The sequence below is a fragment of the Physella acuta genome, unplaced genomic scaffold, assembly GCF_028476545.2.
Source record: "Physella acuta isolate Inbredline_101_S28 unplaced genomic scaffold, ASM2847654v3 ptg000189l, whole genome shotgun sequence".
Lineage (NCBI taxonomy): Eukaryota > Metazoa > Mollusca > Gastropoda > Physidae > Physella > Physella acuta.
In genome coordinates, this window is record NW_026731708.1 from 268,534 (window position 1) to 291,793 (window position 23,260).

A 23,260-nucleotide genomic window follows, 5' to 3' on the forward strand; every position below is an offset into this window, starting at 1 on the left:
CATTGAAACAACTAGGTCCTTCACTTACCAGTAACTATGACCTTCACTTACCAGTAACTATGACCTTTACTTACCAGTAACTATGACCTTCACTTACCAGTAACTATGACCTTTACTTACCAGTAACAAGGTCCTTAACTTACCAGTAACTAGGTCCTTAACTTACTAGTAACTAGGTCCTTAACTTACCAGTAACTATGTCCTTAACTTACCAGTAACTATGTCCTTCACTTACCAGTAACTATGACCTTTACTTACCAGTAACTATGACCTTCACTTACCAGTAACTATGACCTTTACTTACCAGTAACAAGGTCCTTAACTTACCAGTAACTAGGTCCTTAACTTACCAGTAACTAGGTCCTTAACTTACCAGTAACTATGTCCTTAACTTACCAGTAACTATGTCCTTAACTTACCAGTAACTATTTCCTTAACTTACCAGTAACTATGTCCTTAACTTACCAGTAACTATGTCCTTAACTTACCAGTAACTATGTCCTTAACTTACCAGTAATTAGGTCCTTAACTTACCAGTAACTTACCAGTAACAAAGTCCTTAACTTACCAGTAACTATGACCTTAACTTACAAGTAACTATGACCTTAACTTACTAATAACTATGACCTTTACTTACCAGTAACTAGGTCCTTAACTTACCATTAACTAGGTCCTTAACTTACCAGTATCTATGTCCTTAACTTACCAGTAACTAGGTCCTTAACTTACCAGTAACTATGACTTTTACTTACCAGTAACTATGACTTTTACTTACCAGTAACTATGTCCTTAACTTACCAGTAACTAAGTCCTTAACTTACCAGTAACTAGGTCCTTAACTTATCAGTAGATATGACCTTAACTCACCAGTAACTATGTCCTTAACTTACCAGTAACTAGGTCCTTAACTTATCAGTAGATATGACCTTAACTCACCAGTAACTATGTCCTTAACTTACCAGTAACTAGGCGTATGTCACTCGACGGCCTGTAAAAGACTTCTATCGTCACGATGGTTCAGACTTTCTGAAAGACCTAAGACACGGGCAGGGAATTACAAATCTCTAACACCACTTTAGGTTTCCAATTAGATAAAGATTTAATGAGGCGGAACTAATTGCTCGGTTCTGTTTTTCTAAAACCGTTTTTCCCCTGGTAACACAACCTATTGGGTGATTATTCAAGCGTGACGTCGTACTGTTATAGTGGTACCGTTATAGTGGTACCGTTATTGTGGTACCGTTATTGTGGTACTGTTATAGTGGTACCGTTATAGTGGTACTGTTATAGTGGTACTGTTTTTAGTTAGACTTATAATGTACGGCAAACTTTCCACCCCTTTAACTACGGCTGATGTTACACAAGTATGGTACGTGAAGCCCCACTACATCACTGCCGCTGTCTGCCCGCCCACAAACAAAAGACAAACTCACTCTAGACAAAAGTCTTAGCTCGTAACTCTGAGAACTCCACAAAACATTCTTAGACTTTAAAACAGAGCCTTGAAGACGTTTATGTCTTGAAGACACTTGTTTATGTCGCCACACGGACGAACTATGTCTCCTCCCAAGCCTTTACTTCCCCCATTGTTTCAAACTGTTGCCTCTTTATAATAAACTCAATCTTGATTAATTCAGTCACATACCTTTTTTAAAATCTTGATTGTTTCAGACAACTACTTCTCCAAATGCGACATCACGGAGAACTTCGTCTCCGAGTTCGTGTCGGCCACGTTCCGGAGCCTGGAGCCGGGCTACAGCTGCGAGACCAACAGCACCGGCTCCAAGGACAGGGAGGTGCATGTCATCTCCGTCCGGCTGCCGGCACCCAATGACAAGGAGCGGATGTCATCAAATGACAAGCAGAGGCTGACATCTGTTCACGTTGGGATACATTCGAGGAAAAATGCTGACTTTAATGGTGAGTTCAGTTTGTGTGTGTGTGTCGGGGGGTTCCCAGAAAGAACCGCAACGGAAAAAAGCGCAACGGAAAAAAGCGCAAATCAAAAAGCGCAACGGAAATAAGCGCACACGGAAAAAAGCGCAAAGAGAAAAAAGCGCACACAGAAAAAAGCGCAAAGAGAAAAAAGCGCAAACGGAAAAAAGCGCAAAGAGAAAAAAGCGCACACAGAAAAAAGCGCAAACGGAAAAAAGCGCAAACGGAAAAAAGCGCAAAGAGAAAAAAGCGCACACGGAAAAAAGCGCAAAGAGAAAAAAGCGCAAACAGAAAAAAACGCAAAGAGAAAAAAGCGCACACAGAAAAAAGCGCAAACAGAAAAAAGCGCAAACGGAAAAAAGCGCAAAGAGAAAAAAGCGCAAACGGAAAAAAGCGCAAACGGAAAAAAGCGCAAACAGAAAAAAGCGCAAACGGAAAAAAGCGCAAACAGAAAAAAGCGCAAACAGAAAAAAGCGCAAACGGAAAAAAGCGCAAAGAGAAAAAAGCGCAAACGGAAAAAAGCGCAAACAGAAAAAAGCGCACACGGAAAAAAGCGCAAACGGAAAAAAGCGCAAACGGAAAAAAGCGCAAACAGAAAAAAGCGCAAACGGAAAAAAGCGCAAACAGAAAAAAGCGCACACAGAAAAAAGCGCAAACAGAAAAAAGCGCAAACGGTAAAAAGCGCAAACAGAAAAAAGCGCACACAGAAAAAAGCGCAAACGGAAAAAAGCGCAAACAGAAACAGAAAAATGCGCAACCAGAAAAAAACACAACGAAAAATGTGCAAAAGAGAAATTTAGCACAAAGACCATATGGACTAGATGACACATTTATACATGACTGTTAGGGCTGCTGTGAGAGTGTCGTGTTTGATCACGTGATCTACTACCATTTAAAGCGTACCACTACCATCTGCATTCCCATCACCACGATACAGGCGATAATCACTTTACACAATGCCTATTATTTTCTTGGTCAATAATTAGTCAACTACTATTCTCGTATAAACATAAAACTATCGACATTACACGAAGTATCTTTCACATTCTCCCTAGTCCGAACTACCTAGCTTGCATACTATAACAACCCGTTCCTATGGCAAAACTTCACTCTCTTTCATCCGCGTCATCAAACATGCATTCGTCATATCTCTCGTAACAACATTCATTCGCACCAAAATAACAATTTTGTATTTAATATTTTTTCACATCATGACGCACCTACCTACCTACCTACTACCCACCTACCCACTTACCCACCTACCCACCTACCCGCCTACATACTTACCAAACTACCCACCAAAAAAGTATCGGCGAAGTTCGTAAGTTTCGTAAACTGTACTAGACATCATTTTTTTAATGAAAATTCATTGACATCATTGACATATGTCTGTGGGTTCCCTGACACAATGTCTGGCATTATAGAGGCGTCCACCACACGAAGTCCACGTACGCCTCTCACTCTGTGAGGTCAAACACATATCAGATTAATCAGTGATCAGGTACAATAGGCATTTGACTGCTGTAATCAAAACCTTGTGTAAAGTGATTATCGCCTGTATCGTGGTGATGGGAATGCAGATGGTAGTGGTACGCTTTAAATGGTAGTAGATCACGTGATCAAACACGACACTCTCACAGCAGCCCTAACAGTCATGTATAAATGTGTCATCTAGTCCATATGGTCTTTGTGCTAAATTTCTCTTTTGCACATTTTTCGTTGTGTTTTTTTCTGGTTGCGCATTTTATTGTTTCTGTTTGCGCTTTTTTCCGTTTGCGCTTTTTTCTGTGTGCGCTTTTTTCTGTTTGCGCTTTTTTCCGTTTGCGCTTTTTTCTCTTTGCGCTTTTTTCCGTGTGCGCTTTTTTCCGTTGCGCTTTTTGTTTTGCGCTTTTTTCCGTTGCGCTTTTTTCCGTTGCGGTTCTTTCCGGCCACCGTGTCGGGGGACGGGACGGTGAGTTCAGTTTGTGTGTGTGTGTCGGGGGGGGGGGGGGGGAGGTGGGCGGGGGGAGGGGGGAAAGGGCGGTGGGGAAGGGGGGGGGGGTGAATCGCTGAGTTCAGTTTGCGTTTGTGGGGGGGGGGGGGGGAGGAGGGGGGAACAATGAGTTCAGTTTGGGGGAGGGGACGACTTCAACGGTGAGTTCAGTTTGTGGGGGGAGGGGGGGGGGTGGGACAACGGTGAGTTTAGTTTGATATGGTCATCTAGATATGAGACTGACCTGTGTAAAGTTAGCTTCTGTCTACATTAAGTTATTTAAATCTAGGGTATTTTAGTCTTCGGTGCCTGTAGAACTAGGGCATCCTATGAATGTCCCCTAACTTTTGTTAAGATTAGATTGGGGTATTGTAACTACATGTTCCTTGTAGGATATTTTAACTACAGGTACCTTGTAGGGATATTTTAACAATTTCAGTTATCTTGTGAGATATATTTGTGGTATATTTTTGTAGTAAATTTTTTAGGGATATTTTTGTGGGATATTTTTCTGAGATATTTTTGTGGGATATTTTTGTGGGATATTTTTGTGGGATATTTTTGTGGAATATTTTTGTGCGATATTTTTGTGCAATATTTTTGTGGGATATTTTTGTCCGATATTTTTGTGGGATATTTTTGTAGGCTATTTTTGTGGGATATTTTTGTTCGATATTTTTGTTCGATATTTTTGTGGAATATTTTGGTGAGATATTTTGGTGAGATATTTTGGTGAGATATTTTGGAGAGATATTTTTGTGGGATATTTGTGTGCGATATTTTTGTGGGATATTTTTGTGGGATATTATTGTGCGATATTTTTGCAGTATATTTTTGTAGGATATTTGTGTGGGATATTTTTGTGGGATATTTGAACCAGGTATGGAAAGGTTCGGTAACTCTAGCGGGTCACCTTGCCCTTGCTATTTCCAGCCTGAAATCAAAATCAATTGACGTCATGATATTTGATATTGTAAGTTATTTAGAAAATCATCTCCGACCCCCCCCCCCCTCCTTTCCCCCACCCCCAGCGACCAGCCTCCCCTTCTACTTCCTGGTGTCTGGTCACAACTCACAACTTCGTCAAGCCTTAAAATATCAGCAGCAATATGCCACGTCACCACCTCAACGTCATACAACAACAACAACAACAACAAAACAACCACAAAGTCACCAAACATCCCCCCATCAAGTCACCAAACACCTTCAAACAGTCACCAATCTAAAACCACAGCAGTAACCACCACCCACCCCCTTATCAACCACCCCACCACCCCACCCCATTATCAACCACTCACCACCCCGCCCCCTTATCAACCACCCCAAACCCACCACCCCACCACCTTATCAACCACCCCACCACCCCACCCACCCAAGCCAAACCTCAACCACTATCGACTTGACGAAATCAAACGCCATTAAAAAGTTGACATTAAAGCTCCAATTCACATGTTGAGTGAATCAAATAACAGACGCGAGCCTCTCACGGTGGTATTAGCAGACGAGAATACACCTCCTCATTGGGACACCATCATCGCCGCCACCAGATTCTAGTGTGGTGTGTAACTATAGAACACCATCAACACCACCAGATTCTAGTGTGGTGTGTAACTCTAGAACACCATCAACACCGCCACCAGATTCTAGTGTGGTGTGTAACTGTAGAACACCATCAACACCGCCACCAGATTCTAGTGTGGTGTGTAACTATAGAACACCATCAACACAGCCACCAGATTCTAGTGTGGTGTGTAACTATAGAACACCATCAACACCGCCACCAGATTCTAGTGTGGTGTGTAACTCTAAAACACCATCAACACCGCCACCAGTGTGGTGTGTAACTCTAAAACACCATCATCGCCACCAGATTCTAGTGTGGTGTGTAACTCTAGAACACCATCAACACCGACCATTCTCAGCATTTATTTCAATCTGATGCCAACAAATGTGCGCGCGATGCACATTAAAAACAAAATACGGAAACTTTTTGAAATAAATACTAAACGACTGCAGTCATTATACCGTTGAAACTTGAGCGAAATGTTTTTGTCTGAAGGCAATATTCGTGTCTTGATAACTATGGCATTTGAGTGAAACGGCTGAGCCATTTTGTTTTTCAAATTTACGCGTGAAATTATGTGCGAATATATTTTCATATGCCAGACTGTTTTTTTTCTGACCAGATGTTCTAGAAAATGTTCTGAATGTTACGGTACATCTGGGCACTTATATGATGTTCTAGAGCACGTTTTGAAGGTCTCGGTACATCTGGGCACTTATATGATGTTCTAGAAAAAATGTTCTGAAGGTCTCGGTACATCTGGGCGTTTATATGATGTTCTAGAGCACGTTCTGAAGGTCGCGGTACATCTGGGCACTTATATGATGTTCTAGAAAATGTTCTTACGGTCACGGTACATTAAGGCACTTGTATGATGATCTAGAACATGTTCTAAATAGACGCGTGCATCTCATATAACCGCAAGAGTACTGGTAACAAACGTCCGGAAATCTTGCACAGTTTATGAGATTATGCCGATGTATCTGAGGTAGATTCTAACCCCCACCAAGCCCGCCACGACCAGAGCTTTGCTTACCAAACTTGTGGAACAGAGCAACTAAGTTGATTTTCGACCGTTTCGCAATATGATTTTTTTACTATATTAAAAAAAACGATGTAAAAATGTAAGATAACCCCCTCCCCCATCCCCACCCACTGATCCTCCTGATTCCCCCACCCAACCACCCCCCAGCCGCGATAGGCACGAGCGTTCCCTGCACGCGCCTGCGCGAGCGGATGACGTAACTGTCGCATCCGACACGTTCCCTACTCCCGTCACGGAATGTGTATTGCGGATGTCTAACCCAGGGCTTTACCGCATCCACACATTAATCCCAGACATCCCTCACACACATTAATCCCACACATCCCCCACACACATTAATCCCGCACATCCCTCACACACATTAATCCCAGACATCCCTCACACACATTAATCCCGCACATCCCTCACACACATTAATTCCACATATCCCTCACACACATTAATTCCACACATCTCGCACACACATTAATCCCACACATTCCCACACATTAATCCCACACAACCCCACATATCATCGACACACCTCAACATCACACCGCAACATCACAGCTCAACATCACACCTCAACATCACACCACAACATCACACCACATCACACCACAACATCACACCACAACATCACACCACAACATCACACCACAACACCACACCACAACATCACACCACAACATCACACCACAGCATCACACCACAACATCACACCACATCACACCACAACATCACACCACAACATCACACCACAACATCACACCACAACACCACACCACAACATCACACCACAACATCACACCACAGCATCACACCACAACATCACACCACAACATCACACCACAACATCACACCACAACACCACACGAAAACTTGTGAGAACCCATAACCATGTATGTAGAGAATGAAACATCACGTGAACCATACAAAACAAATTTTCTGCCAACACAAGGTACTTAAGGTTTGTTTTGATGTTCTCTCGTCTTGTTTACAACTCAGTCCCGATTATATATACTCCCTACTTGGGCATTAACATACATCTGAGAGAGTTCTTGTCTGAGTAGCTTAGGCCTCATTTACTGGGCCGAGAATTTGGCCCGGTTAGACATTTTCTGTGGCTCCCCTGTGTGACAAAATCTGTGACACCCTTGTGTGACAAAATCAGCGACGTAAAGGTCGTGTGCCCCCTGCACCCAGGATCCTGACACTTCCTGACGCGCCTTCTCATAGCTGGGATTCGAACCTTGAAGTACGAACATGAATCTTTTCGTTTTGCCGTCACAGTTCACCGGCCCATCCATTTTTTCCTTTCAAAGGTCTGTCAGGAATGTCGAAGTAAAAAAAAATGGTGGTTAACTTCCATTGTGATCGAACAGCTGCACATAAGTACTCACCTTTGTGTGCAGGGAGAGAGTGGTGAGCTAATCGCACTACACGTGCAAACTAGCGTTGGTATACAGTGCATAGAGCGGCTAAATACCTGACACACAGGTTAAATTTAGAGCGGCTAAATACCTAACCCATAGTTTATATATACATATATATACATATATATGTATATATATATATATATATATATATATATATATATATATATATATATATATATATATATATATATATATATATATATATATATATATGTGTGTATATATATATATATATATATATATATATATATATACCCCGACCAGTGAGTAACCCACATAGCTCGTGTTTAATCGACCGTGACCAAGAATCTCCCCCCCTCCCCCCTCAGGTGTGTGGCGGTGAGGTGTGAAACAGGTGTTAGACGCTGTCAGTTGCCACGCGCTCATCCGTCATTAACGTTGCTCACTTGTCAAAAACTTCTAACGCTACTTGTCAAAAACTTCTAACGCTACTTGTCAAAAACTTCTAACGCTACTTGTCAAAAACTTGTAACGCTACTTGTCAAAAATTTCTAACGCTACTTGTCAAAAACTTCTAACGCTACTTGTCAAAAAGTTTCAGTTTCTCACTTGTCAAAATTTTCTTCAGTGTTATTAAAAAAAAAAAAAACTTCTCAGCTGACATCTATACTTCCCACCTTGTCAAGAGCCCCTACCAATGTAACTCATTTGGTAAACCATTTTATCGTGAACGTGATAACGCGCGTATAATAGTGCGGAATAGTTGGATAAGACAGCCTACTAATTTGGACACAATTTTAATTAATTCATAAAAAAAATTAATCAGGCAACCAATTAAGTCAATTTAATGTCAGATTGCATTGTTTTCATGTCTCGACCCATGTGCCAACTTTGAAACGATTCTGTCAGTCAAAAGTGCCCGAAATTTCGCTCGAGCGTTTCGATCTAGGCAGACTGACGACACATACAGCAAGTTAAATAAAAGCGTGTCATAAAATAGCATAAGGAATCGACCAAGGTTGAACACAAGCGATAAGGTAGACGCTCCCCTCTGTACAACATCCATTCAACGGTTTAACAGACAGGAGTAGCTCAGTTGAAGTTTAGCGCCTATCAAACTTCACATTTTGTTTCAAAGTTGGCTTTATTTCTGGCTGTACATATATCTTTTCCCGCTAGTGGGGGGGGGGGTGAATTGAATGCTGACCCACATCTTTCATTGTGTTTAAATTGGTTTCTCCCATCCATCAGTTGCAACAAATTTAACTTGATCGTTGTTTTTTTTTCCCCCCAAAGGTCGGGCGTAGGCGGGTTCCCTCTGCCGATCACGTGACGCACCTTTAACAATGTTTCTTGTGTAAGCCCCACAATGCGGGGGTGGGGCGGGGGTGGCGGTGCCCGGGGAGTTTATAAATAAATCCAAGATTTTCTTCCCCGATTCCTGGCTGATCGGTGACGTCGGCGGGGATAACGGTTTCTTTAATTGACGTGCATTCTGTGCGGGTTGAAGAACGGGGGGTTCGTAGGGTAGGTGGAGTAGACTTGGTCTAGATGTTTGATGCGTTAAACATTGGATGTGGGCGCCCATAACTTGTTGCATGTTTGGGGTGAGGATACCCACGGTGCATCAGTGTGGCTACCCATGGTACACCAATGTGGGTACCCATGATGTACCAATGTGGGCGTGCACCACTAGACATGTGGGTACCCATAGTGCACCAATGTGGGTACCCATGGTGCACCAATGAGGGTACCCATGGTGCACCAATGTGGGTACCCATGGTGCACCGATGAGGGTACCCATGGTGCACCAATGTGGGTACCCATGGTGCACCAATGAGGGTACCCATGGTGCACCAATGTGGGTACCCATGGTGCACCAATGTGGAGACGCATGGTGCACCAATGAGGGTACCCATGGTGCACCAATGTGGGTACCCATTGTGCACCACTAGACATGTCGTACCCATACCGTGGCGCACTGCCTACGGCGACCAAACAATATAAATTTAGGAAACAGTATCTTTTCGACCGACCCTTTTAAAACATGAATGACTAAAAAGTTTTTAATTGTTCCGCTAAAATGTATCCTTAATTTAAACCAGATTTTAAAAGTTTAATTGATGTCCTGACCTCAGAAATCTTTCGTCATGACGTCACGGCTTTGTGCTGTTAAAAACTAATGGCTGTCTACAAATGAGTACTTTTAATTAATTTTAATTAATCTAAAATATTACATTTCATTTGACGTGGATGATGACGTCACCAGGTTGCGCCACGCGCGGAAATAAAGTCAACTCGATCAAGAACTAACCAGAGCTTAAATAGATCAAGAAATAACCAGAGCTTAAGTCAACACGATCAAGAACTAACCAGAGCTTAAGTCAACTAGAAATAACCAGAGCTTAATTCAACTCGATCAAGAAATAACCAGAGCTTAATTCAACTCGATCAAGAAATAACCAGAGCTTAAGTCAACTAAGTCATCTAACTTCTGGCATTCAGCTGAGAGTCTGAGAGCCTCGGTATGTCGACAGCTGGACACTGTCCACCTTAACCTTTGTGACACGGTCTGTCACTGACCACAGGTCAGATGCTGTCAGTCAGCTGACCACTGGTCAGAGGCCGCTAGTCAGCTGACCAGTCTGTCATGAACGGAAAATTTGTGTCACAATTTTTTTTTCTGTTAGAATTATACTAAACATTTTCTACAACCAAACAAGCCAACCCTTTAAATCTTGCCTACAACCAAACAAGCCAACCCTTTAAATCTTGCCTACAACCAAACAAGCCAACCCTTTTAATCTTGCCTACAACCAAACAAGCCAACCCGTTAAATGCTGGACTTTAAATCTTGCCTACAACCAAACAAGCCAACCCGTTAAATCTTGCCTACAACCAAACAAGCCAACCCGTTAAATCTTTGCCTACAACCAAACAAGCCAACCCGTTAAATCTTGCCTACAACCAAACAAGCCAACCCTTTAAATGCTGCACTTTAAATCTTGCATACAATCAAACAAGCCAACCCTTTAAATCTTGCCTACAACCAAACAAGCCAACCCTTTAAATCTTTGCCTACAACCAAACAAGTCAACCCGTTAAATCTTTGCCTACAACCAAACAAGCCAACCCTTTAAATGCTGCACTTTAAATCTTGCATACAATCAAACAAGCCAACCCTTTAGATCTTGCCTACAACCAAACAAGCCAACCCTTTTAATCTTGCCTACAACCAAACAAGCCAACCCTTTTAATCTTGCCTACAACCAAACAAGCCAACCCTTTTAATCTTGCCTACAACCAAACAAGCCAACCCTTTTAATCTTGCCTACAACCAAACAAGCCAACCCGTTAAATGCTGGACTTTAAATCTTGCCTACAACCAAACAAGCCAACCCGTTAAATCTTGCCTACAACCAAACAAGCCAACCCGTTAAATGCTGCACTTTAAATCTTGCCTACTTGTAGTTAAATGCTGACTTGTTTATTGATTTTTTAATGAGCTGGGGAGGGGGGGGGGAGGATAATTAGTTAAGTATTCATCGCTCCTCAATTTCTCTTCACAATACTCTTGTCATATTAATCCCCAATCATCATAATAATCCCCCAATCGTCATAATAATCCCCCAATCGTCATTATAATCCTCCACTCAACGTTATATAATCCTGCCCTCCTTGTAATGAATATAGCTGCCTACACAGTCAATGAAAAAAAAAAAGACGTGGCATTTTGATGAAAGGCCTGGCGGTCAGGGATCTATAATTAGAATAACAGCACGCTTTGAATGAACGCGAGGCTCTATTCAGTTTGATTGTGTTGTAAAAGCCTGCCTGTTTTAAAATTTAAACTCAAATCTCGCATCATTTATGTCTTCACAAGCCAATTATTGAAGGCACGGCGGCGGGGGTCCTACATTTTTAATCGCTACACAAGAGGAAAACTTCGCGCAAAAAGCGGAGAGTCGATGTGAGTATATGTTGGATAGGGGGGTATAGAGGACATCACAAGAGAGGTCATTTACAGGGGTGAAGGTCACTTGTAGTTACGGTAACACGCGAGTAGTGTACGCCGTGAGCTGCAGTTTTGGGATGGTACCGTAAATCTCGTGTCTGGAAGGTCAAGGACCCTCGTGATGCGGGCCGTTGTTGCCCCTAATGACGTGTGCTGACCTCACGCGCATTCTTGACGCGAGAACCGACACGGAGAGATCGATAGCACGTGGCACCGTCCTGCAAGTCTTGGGAGGTCAGATCTCGGTGGAATCTTTAGGGCTGTTTGGTAGAGGCGGTATGTAGGTGGGTGAGGGGGACGTTTGTTTGTGTGAGGGTTGGGGTGGAATCTTTAGGGCTGTTTGGTAGAGGCGGTATGTAGGTGGGTGAGGGGGACGTTTGTTTGTGTGAGGGTTGGGGTGGAATCTTTAGGGCTGTTTGGTAGAGGCGGTGTATAGCACAGGGTGGGTTGGGGTGGAATCTTTAGGGCTGTTTGGTAGAGGCGGTGTATAGCACAGGGTGGGTGAGGGGGGCTTGTGTTTGTGTGAGGGTTTGGATTGACATATACAGGTTGTGTGGGTTTGGATTGACTTATACAGGTGGTGTGGGTTTGGATTGACATATACAGGTTGTGTGGGTTTGGAGTGTCTTATACAGGTTGTGTGGGTTTGGAGTGTCTTATACAGGTTGTGTGGGTGTGGAGTGTCTTATACAGGTTGTGTGGGTTTGGATTGACATATACAGGTTGTGTGGGTTTGGAGTGTCTTATACAGGTTGTGTGGGTTTGGAGTGTCTTATACAGGTTGTGTGGGTTTGGATTGACTTATACAGGTGGTGTGGGTTTGGATTGACATATACAGGTTGTGTGGGTTTGGAGTGTCTTATACAGGTTGTGTGGGTTTGGAGTGTCTTATACAGGTTGTGTGGGTGTGGAGTGTCTTATACAGGTTGTGTGGGTTTGGATTGACATATACAGGTTGTGTGGGTTTGGAGTGTCTTATACAGGTTGTGTGGGTGTGGAGTGTCTTATACAGGTTGTGTGGGTGTGGAGTGTCTTATACAGGTTGTGTGGGTGTGGATTGACTTATACAGGTTGTGTGGGTTTGGATTGACTTATACAGGTGGTGTGGGTTTGGATTGACTTATACAGGTTGTGTGGGTTTGGATTGACTTATACAGGTGGTGTGGGTTTGGATTGACTTATACAGCTTGTGTGGGTTTGGATTGACTTATACAGGTTGTGTGGGTGTGGATTGACTTATACAGGTTGTGTGGGTGTGGATTGACTTATACAGGTTGTGTGGGTTTGGATTGACTTATACAGCTTGTGTGGGTTTGGATTGACTTATACAGCTTGTGTGGGTTTGGATTGACTTATACAGCTTGTGTGGGTTTGGAGTGTCTTATACAGGTTGTGTGGGTTTGGATTGACTTATACAGGTTGTGTGGGTGTGGATTGACTTATACAGGTTGTGTGGGTTTGGAGTGTCTTATACAGGTTGTGTGGGTTTGGATTGACATATACAGGTTGTGTGGGTTTGGAGTGTCTTATACAGGTTGTGTGGGTTTGGAGTGTCTTATACAGGTTGTGTGGGTTTGGAGTGTCTTATACAGGTTGTGTGGGTTTGGATTGACATATACAGGTTGTGTGGGTTTGGAGTGTCTTATACAGGTTGTGTGGGTTTGGAGTGTCTTATACAGGTTGTGTGGGTTTGGATTGACATATACAGGTTGTGTGGGTTTGGATTGACATATACAGGTTGTGTGGGTTTGGAGTGTCTTATACAGGTTGTGTGGGTTTGGAGTGTCTTATACAGGTTGTGTGGGTTTGGATTGACTTATACAGGTTGTGTGGGTTTGGAGTGTCTTATACAGGTTGTGTGGGTTTGGAGTGTCTTATACAGGTTGTGTGGGTTTGGATTGACATATACAGGTTGTGTGGGTTTGGATTGACATATACAGGTTGTGTGGGTTTGGATTGACTTATACAGGTTGTGTGGGTTTGGATTGACTTATACAGGTTGTGTGGGTGTGGATTGACTTATACAGGTTGTGTGGGTTTGGATTGACTTATACAGGTTGTGTGGGTGTGGATTGACTTATACAGGTTGTGTGGGTGTGGATTGACTTATACAGGTTGTGTGGGTTTGGATTGACTTATACAGGTTGTGTGGGTGTGGATTGACTTATACAGGTTGTGTGGGTTTGGATTGACTTATACAGGTGGTGTGGGTTTGGAGTGTCTTATACAGGTGGTGTGGGTTTGGATTGACTTATACAGGTGGTGTGGGTTTGGAGTGTCTTATACAGGTGGTGTGGGTTTGGAGTGTCTTATACAGGTTGTGTGGGTTGGTGTCTTATACATGTAGGTTGTGTGGGCTGGAGTGACATGCACAACTTGTGAGTGTGTGAGGTAATAAGGGATTGGACATGTGCGCCGAACAAGTTCCTTGCAACAAGTTCCCTTAAACATGTTCCCTTTGGACAAGTCCTTTTTTACGATTACCCCTTGGATAAATTTTCCGTTGGACAAGTTCCATCTTGGATAGGTTCCCTTAAACAAGTTTCATGAAACTTGTTCCTTTGGGACAAGTTCCCAGGGACAAGTTCCCTCGGACAAGTTCCCTCGGACAAGTTCCCTCGGACAAGTTCCCTCGGACAAGTTCCCTATCTGTACAACAAATGACCTCAGTTACCGTGGACTTGCAGGCACCTGAATGACGTCACACCCGCTCAAAGCTTCAGGGGAGGAAACCGATGTTTGTTTTGGCGCACGTGAAATCTATTTTCAAATCTAGTTTAATGACTGGATTAAAAAACAACAACACCCAATTCGCTGGTTGTTGAACCAAAACATAAGACAGTTATTTATCGATAATTAAAAAAAAAGGTTTTCATTTAAAATTTTTGTAAATGGAAGGTAAAACATTGGTAATTTTAAATTTTTCTTAACATAGAGTTTAGAACTGCCAACTTTTCATGGCACGACCTGCTAATTTCTTGACTGTTAAGTTAATTAACCCGCCCACTACGTCTTTCTTCCTTGACACTTCAGCTTAATTATACCGCCCACAGCATCATACTTCCATGCTTTAACTAGACCCCAGCGGGAATTGTCTCAAATAATTCATTAAATATTTAAAAATTGTGTGCCGTGTTATTGAAATAACTGTGGTTCTAAAATCTTGAATGTGTTGTTTAGTCGGATTTTTGACGGCAGCTAAGGGGACAAGTTTAACAAAAGCACTAGTTTGTGAACATTAACGATAGGGGGCATTTCGTCAAACTCATTATGGTCCATTAATCCACCCACCTTGTCCTAGTTTCGGGCTTTAAATTAATCCGCCCACCGTGTCCTACTTTCGGGCTTTAATCCGCCCACCGTGTCCTACTTTCGGGCTTTAATCCGCCCACCGTGTCCTACTTTCTGGTTTTAAATTAATCCGCCCACCGTGTCCTACTTTCTGGTTTTAAATTAATCCGCCCACCAAGTCCTAGTTTATTCTCTACTTACTGGATAAAATCAATGGCCTCAAAACAACCCAACCGACCCCTGTTTTCTGTATTTAAATGTTAAATTTAACAAAAAATAAATCCCCTTTTAAACAAGTTCCCAATTAATTTAGAAAATGAATAATTAGGATTGGATTAAAGAGTCCGTCAGGAATACCTGACCAGCTAAATAAAATGGTTTACTCGGTTTCGTTATCAGTTACAGATGTCGTCATTTCCGCTGCGCTTTAGTGCAAAGCTTTACATTTGGGTGCAAAACAGACACACGTGAATTTTCGTCGTCCCCACACCCCACATCTAGACTGACCTTACAACCCCACATCTAGACTGACCTTACAACCCCACATCTAGACTGACCTTACAACCCCACATCTAGACTGACCTTACAACCCCACATCTAGACCGACCTTACAACCCCACATCTAGACTGACCTTACAACCCCACATCTAGACTGACCTTACAACCCCACATCTAGGCTGACCTTACAACCCTACATCTAGACTGACCTTACAACCCCACATCTAGACTGACCTTACAACCCCACATCTAGACTGACCTTACAACCCCCCAACTAGACTGACCTTACAACCCACATCTAGACTGACCTTACAACCCCACATCTAGACTGACCTTACAACCCCACATCTAGACTGACCTTACAACCCCACATTGAGACTGACCTTACAACCCCACATCTAGACTGACCTTACAACCCCAGATCTAGACTGACCTTACAACCCCAGATCTAGACTGACCTTACAGCTCTCTGGCTGTCCGTCTCTCTAGCTGTCCGTCTCTCTGGCTGTCCGTCTCTCTAGCTGTCCGTCTCTCTAGCTGTCCGGCTGTCTGGTTTTCCGTCTGTCTGGTTCGATGATAATAACCTTTTAATTGCATCATAAACTAAAAAAATAATTAGTGAAATAATTTTTTTATCCTTCAAATCTCTTACACATTTTACAGACCAATGCTACTATAGAATAAAGCAAGTTTGTTTTATTTTCTTATTCTCAGTGCATTCAAAATATTATTAGTATACATGTTTTTATATTTGTTTTATAAGTCTAATTAGATATTAATAGCCTTAATTTAAAGCAACAACAAATGGGAGGGGGGTGGTCAGGTAGTAGCACTCACTCGATCATTCAGATGAGCTTTTGTTCAAGTACAATTATTTTCTTTGACGCTAGACTGAAGTCTATTAACATTCAGTATAACAAAAATATTTGTTCTCAACTCAGTACAATCTTTTAAGTCTCTAGATATTGCTGACGAATCCGATCGTATAGCCTCGTACAAAGTATGACAGAGGGAATTCTTGGGATTTTGGATATTAGGATGTTTGGTTACTACGCTGTGTTCAATGACTCGCGGCGTCAGTGTTTTATATATTAAGATGTTTGATTACTACACAGTGGGTTCAATGACTCTCGGCGTCAGTGTTTTATATATTAGGATGTTTGATTACCACATTGGGTTCAATGACTCTCGGCGTCAGTGTTTTATGTATTAAGATGTTTGATTACAACATTTGGTTCAATGACTTTCGGCGTCAGTGTTTTATATATTAGGATGTTTGATTACAACAGTGGGCTCAATGACTCTCGGCGTCAGTGTTTTATATATTAAGATGTTTGATTACAACAGTGGGCTCAATGACTCTCGGCGTCAGTGTTCAATGACTCTCGGCGTCACTAAGATTGTGGGCTGAAGTCAGAAATGTTCCTGTCTAGATTGGTGGCGATGCTTCTAGACGTCTGCAGTCATATGACTCCAGTCATACATTTAACCATTGCGCTAAATTTCATCATCGAAGTTTTATTGGAGCAATCTTTGTCAACAAATTCATCCAAAAAATAAACGTCCAATTCCTAAACGTATATTGACAAAGCAATTTTTTTTTTTTGCGTCAAGCGGCAATGTTTTAATGCGCAGCGAGAGATTTTAAAAATGGCTGACATAGATTTTTAACATTATTAAAAAAAAAATTGTCAGCATTTAAAATGTGTTTATGTTTTTGACTGTAGCGAACAACGCAAATTGTTCAACGCTTTTCATTGGAGTAGCCCTGGGCTATTTTAATCTCACGCATGCGCAGACTGGGTTATTGTGTCTGAATGAGATGCAAGCGTTTTTCTTCGGAAAACAAACTACGATCTAATGTGGGAGAGGGTCAGTTACTGTGTGTTGACCACTACAAGTTGGGAGAGGGTCAGATATTGTCAAGGTTTCTTCCAGGCATCTCCCCCCCCCCCAAAGAAAGTCTACCGCCCGCCCCCCCCCCCCCCCCCCCCCGAACGAAATTGAATTTATATAGAAAACATACTTTTACCCAGTGCCCCCCCCCCCCCCCCCCCGGAGAAAAGTCTGGAAGAACCACCGGGTATGGTGTGTTGACCACTACGATGTGGGGGAGGGTCAGGTGTGTGTGTTGACCACGTCTTTAGAGGTCAATGACACGACGTAGGAGCGGTCAGTGACACCACGAGGCTAGTGTTCAGTGACATCACGTAGTTTGAGGTCTATGGCACTACGTAGGAGCGGTCACTGGCAACACGTGGCTAAAGGTCACTGACCCCACATGCCAGGTGTGTACGGTGAGACTGTAGTACAACCCAGGTCGGCGACACCGTATTCCTGGTTCATCTCATCAAACATTGAGCGGGAGGTGTGTGTGTGGGGGGGGGGGGGGAGGTGGGAGGTCATTAGGTGTGGGTCAACAACAAACACAAGACTGAACAACTGGGTGACTGGGGGGGGGGGGAGTAGGAAAAGGAAAACTATTAAAGCTGCGTTTTACGTCTGAGTTGCTCTGTTTCTAATCGAGACTGTAGCTTGTACATCGAGGTGTTAGTATCTTATGCTATTCTGTAGCGTCGTACAACGAGCTCTTAACGTCGCACATCGAGGTCTAAACGTCGTACATCGAGGTCTTAACGTCGTACGTCGAGGTCCTAACGTTGTACTTTGATCGAGGTCTTAGTAGCTTCTGCAATGCTGTAGTGTTGAACATCGAGGTCTTCGTATCTTATACAATGCTATAGTGTTGTATATCTTAACGTCGTACATCGAGTCTTCAGTAATTTGTATACATTTTTACAAATCTATTTCTTTCTAAAGCCTAAATAAGGTAATAGTTATAAATAAGTAAATAAACATAACATTTCTAAAGCCTAAATGTGGTACTAGTTATAAATAAGTAAATGAACATAACTTTTCTAAAGCCTAAATGTGGTACTAGTTATAAATAAGTAAATGAACATAACATTTCTAAAGCCTAAATGTGGTACTAGTTATAAATAAGTAAACGAACATAACATTTCTAAAGCCTAAATGTGGTACTAGTTATAAATAAGTAAATGAACATAACAATTCTTCAAATAAGATAAACAGTCCGGGGAGCCCCCTGACACATTGTAGCGGCCTACGCTTATTTTATTGCTGGAACAAACGAGAACTTCATTGTTCTAATGAATTTTAAAACGCGTTACTTGATATCATTTCTGTCAATACTTGAATCAGTCACATTAAAACCCACCATAGGGCTTTCACCTCAAGTGAAGAAACATCATCCCGTCTCGCGAAATCTCGTCAACAGCATTTCTCACGAGATTTAACGGGAATAATCAGCTAGCAATAAACACACAGCTTTAGAAAACGGAAGAACATTTTGTTTATATTTCATGTACCATAAGGTAGATAATCAAGTGAAAAAAAGAATTAAGTTACCTGTTTTATTAAGGAAAAAAAAAACCTCCGCTGATGTTTGAAGGGAATTATATCATAAATATTTAATGTACGGGTGTCGTTTGTGTACTTTAATAGATGTTTTTTTTTTTAAATTTTATTTCGCCGTTTTTATGTTCTCAAACTTTTGGAATATTTGGTGTTTATGTGTAGATTTGTGTTAGTGTGTGTTGATCACTCTGTGTTTGTATGTGGGTGTATGTATGTTATGTATTTTGATACTCTGGTGATGCAGTGTGCTGTGTGTTAGTTTGTATATGTATTATATGTGTTATATAGTACGTTCTACTATATGCTAATATGTGTTCACACTGATACACACTTGCTGCTGAGTGAGTGAGTGAGTGAGTGAGTGAGTGAGTGAGTGAGTGGGTGGGTGGGTGAGTGAGTGTGTGAGTGAGTGAGTGAGTGAGTGAGTGAGTGAGTGAGTGAGTGAGTGAGTAAGTGTCCACACAACTGGCCGTGTTCACAGACTGTGACCTTCGTGTCTGATGTTCTTGCCTTGCGTCAGATCTGTCAGCCGTCTTGGGGATCACGTGAGAGGTTAGTTTGGGTGTGACGTAAATATACGGACGTGACACCCCCACCCCAACCTCCCCCCTCCCCAATCTCCAGCCCGAAATCAGCTGATTGCTTCACCATGCACGCCTGCCACTTTATGTGATGTCATATTTTTTGTTTACTCAACATGGATTAGGGGTAGTGTATGTTGTCCCAGTCACCCCCTCCCCGACCAACTAAACCTGTCAACATCAGACAACCTACACCACCAACCCACTAAACCTGTCAACATCAGACAACCTACACCACCAACCCACTAAACCTGTCAACATCAGACAACCTACACCACCAACCCACTAAACCTGTCAACATCAGACAACCTACACCACCAACCCACTAAACCTGTCAACATCAGACAACCTACACCACCAACCCACTAAACCTGTCAACATCAGACAACCTACACCACCAACCCACTAAACCTGTCAACATCAGACAACCTACACCACCAACCCACTAAACCTGTCAACATCAGACAACCTACACCACCAACCCACTAAACCTGTCAACATCAGACAACCTACACCACCAACCCACTAAACCTGTCAACATCAGACAACCTACACCACCAACCCACTAAACCTATCAAGACAAACTACACCACCAACCCACTAAACCTATCAAGTCAGGTTTTATCGTCTTGTATTCAGAGGCGTAGCTAGGGGAGGGCGGGGAGGGCGGCCGCCCCGGGCGCCGACCCTAGGGGGGGGCGCCAAAAGGGGTAGAAAAAATTATTAAAGTTCATTTTAAGCTGCAGTTTTGAATTATAAACAAAGTAAAGAAATTTAACGGCTGAGAGCCTTTGCATACTGATTTAACTGTTTTCTACCTTGATTGTGTAACTGTAAAACGTATATCCTTAAGAAACAGTGACCGGAAAAACCGCTTTCCAGCTTTCCTAGATGGGGGGGGGGGGGGCGCTTTTTCGAAGACTAAAATCGGAAAATTTCACACCGGATTAAGGAATAAATAACCGATATCACTCAGAAAAGAAACCCATTGAACTAAAGCGCATTTTACGATTGTGTAACATAAAAACAAGAGTTAGAGAAGTTTAAAATCCACTCTACCATTTTTGTCCAAGATGGTTGGGGGGGGGGGGGCGCTTTTTACCAACAAAAACCGCAGGATTTGTACTGGATCGCTTACTAGATAACTCTTTTAACACTTAGAAAAGAAATCAATTGTGTAATGTACGATTTCACTACCCAGTTTTGATAAGTAATAACGCGACTAGTTCTTTATACGATTCTTACGATTCTCTCAACTTCATCGTGAGAGATCAGATACTTTACTTGATTACATTTCATCTTGCCCGAATCACTGTATTAAAGAGAAATAAATATCACGGATCCTTGAATCGCTATCCGATCAGTAAAATAGCTGACTGTCGGAGCGTGTGGTGGAAAGCGACACTCTTTGCCAAAATTTTAAGAGAGAAGAAAATTAGTATATTGTACTGATTATTACTTTGTTCAACTTAACAGATAATTCAAAATTGTAATATAGGCCTACAATTATCGAAATTGTTCTAAAGATACGACCAAAAGTATTTTAACTAAGGCTTGCACCTTCTACAAAATACACTCTTAAGCAGTGGTTCTTAACTTTTGGAGTACCGAACCCCACCAGTTTCATAAGCGCAATCACCGAACCCTTCTTAATAGTTGTATCGTCCACACAGACAAAATCCTATCGTGAATCATAAAAAGACTGTGCTAAACGAATTAGCACCGCTACAATTTTAATTTTTTTCTGGCATTACTAATCATCATTTTTGAAGGATAATGCATCTTAACGGGAATTTTATTGGCGTCGAGTAAAGTTTTAGGGAACGACAATCAGCGTAATTTGTTAATTTTATTCTAGACTGTCGCATATATATATATATATATATATATATATATATATATATATATATATATATATATATATATATATATATATATATATATATATATATATATATATATATATATATATATATATATATATATGGGGGGCGCCAAACTGAAAGTTCGCCCCGGGCGCCGGGAGGGGTCGCTACGCCTCTGCTTGTATTATGTAATCGTATCTCACACTTCTATTTAATCTCCCTCTCTGTTCACGTGCCTTAAATCTAGGACGACCCTGACCTTTATTCAGTGTTTCACCAGCCCCCTGTTACACCGCGCTGATAAGATCTCGACTCGGGCCGGTGGTTTGGTTGGCCGCTCGTGATTGTCCTTGACCTTTGACAAGTTACGGCTCACGTTCAAATGTTTGTTCTCACACGGTTTAACAGGGTCAAGGTTGGCTGCTGCCAGACGTGCACATGTTTGGGCCTGTAGCATGTTGTCTAGGCCGACATTGACGACTCGACAAGTTGTCTAGACCGACAATGACGACTCGACAAGTTGTCTAGACCGACATTGACGTGTGGACAAGTTGTCTAGACCGACATTGACGTCTGGACAAGTTGTCTAGACCGACATTGACGTGTGGACAAGTTGTCTAGACCTACATTGACGTCTGGACAGTTTGAGACACGTGACAAGTTGTTGTCTAGACCTACATTGACGTCTGAACAGTTTGAGACACGTGACAAGTTGTTGTCTAGACTGACATTGAATTGCTGACGAATTGAACATTGATGTGAGAGCTTGGTGCCTAGATGAGAACTGACGTGTCAACTTGTTGTCTAGATGTCGAGTCAACTTGTTGTCTAGATGACGAGTCAACTTGCTGACGTCTCCTGTTTAGACTGTCCCATCCAGCCTTAGACTATTGTTAGCGCCTGTTATAGTTTTTCCATTGTCCACGAATGTTATCATTTTTTTACAACATCACCACCAGTAAACCAACAGCTTTCATTAATTATACTCGCAACAATGAAAATGGTTTTTAGGCATATGCATAATTAATGAGGACATATATTGACACAAGTTGTCTTCTGTCATGTTCTACACTTTCTGGTTAGTGATGTGTGTCTTCTACACCTGATGATGTCTGGTATCATCATTGTACTGACACATCACGTGATGTGTGACACGTAGCACGATGATGAATGACAACTAACCCCCCCCCCCCCCCCCCCCACACTTCCCACACAAAAAACTGTTTGAAATCTCCCATGTACTAAATCCCACTGCAGCCAGAACTCAAGGGGTTTAACTCACATTGAGATCAAACATGTACCCTAAAGGTCAGTAACCTTTGACCTTCAGACCACAAGATACATCACCAGGGTGACCTGTCGTGACTACTTACTTCTGATCTGTATGAGGAATATATATATATATATATATATATATATATATATATATATATATATATATATATATATATATATATATATATATATATATATATATATATTCCTATGTATCCCGTGGGTTCCTCTGATGTGGATTTGGTACTTGTGAATGTTTACCTCTCCAGCGGAAACTTGGCGTCGGTGTCTCTTTGAGATGTGAAGTGGCACGCCAAAACGAAAGCGGAAATGCTATGATAAAGTGCGTGTTTAAATGGTGTTTATTTCTGGGACCTTGTGTTTACGGGATCCACGCCTTTA

General features: G+C 42.1%; 1 protein-coding gene across 1 annotated transcript in view; it reads left to right on the forward strand.

Moving 5' to 3' along the window:
• LOC131936833 (transforming growth factor beta receptor type 3) overlaps positions 1-23,260 on the forward strand; it is a 116,566-nt gene that overhangs the window by 41,211 nt on the left and 52,095 nt on the right. Inside the window, exon 3 of the mRNA XM_059293924.1 lies at positions 1,672-1,920. Within this exon, the coding sequence (XP_059149907.1) occupies positions 1,672-1,920 (249 nt within the window). The remainder of the gene's footprint in view (positions 1-1,671; positions 1,921-23,260) is intronic.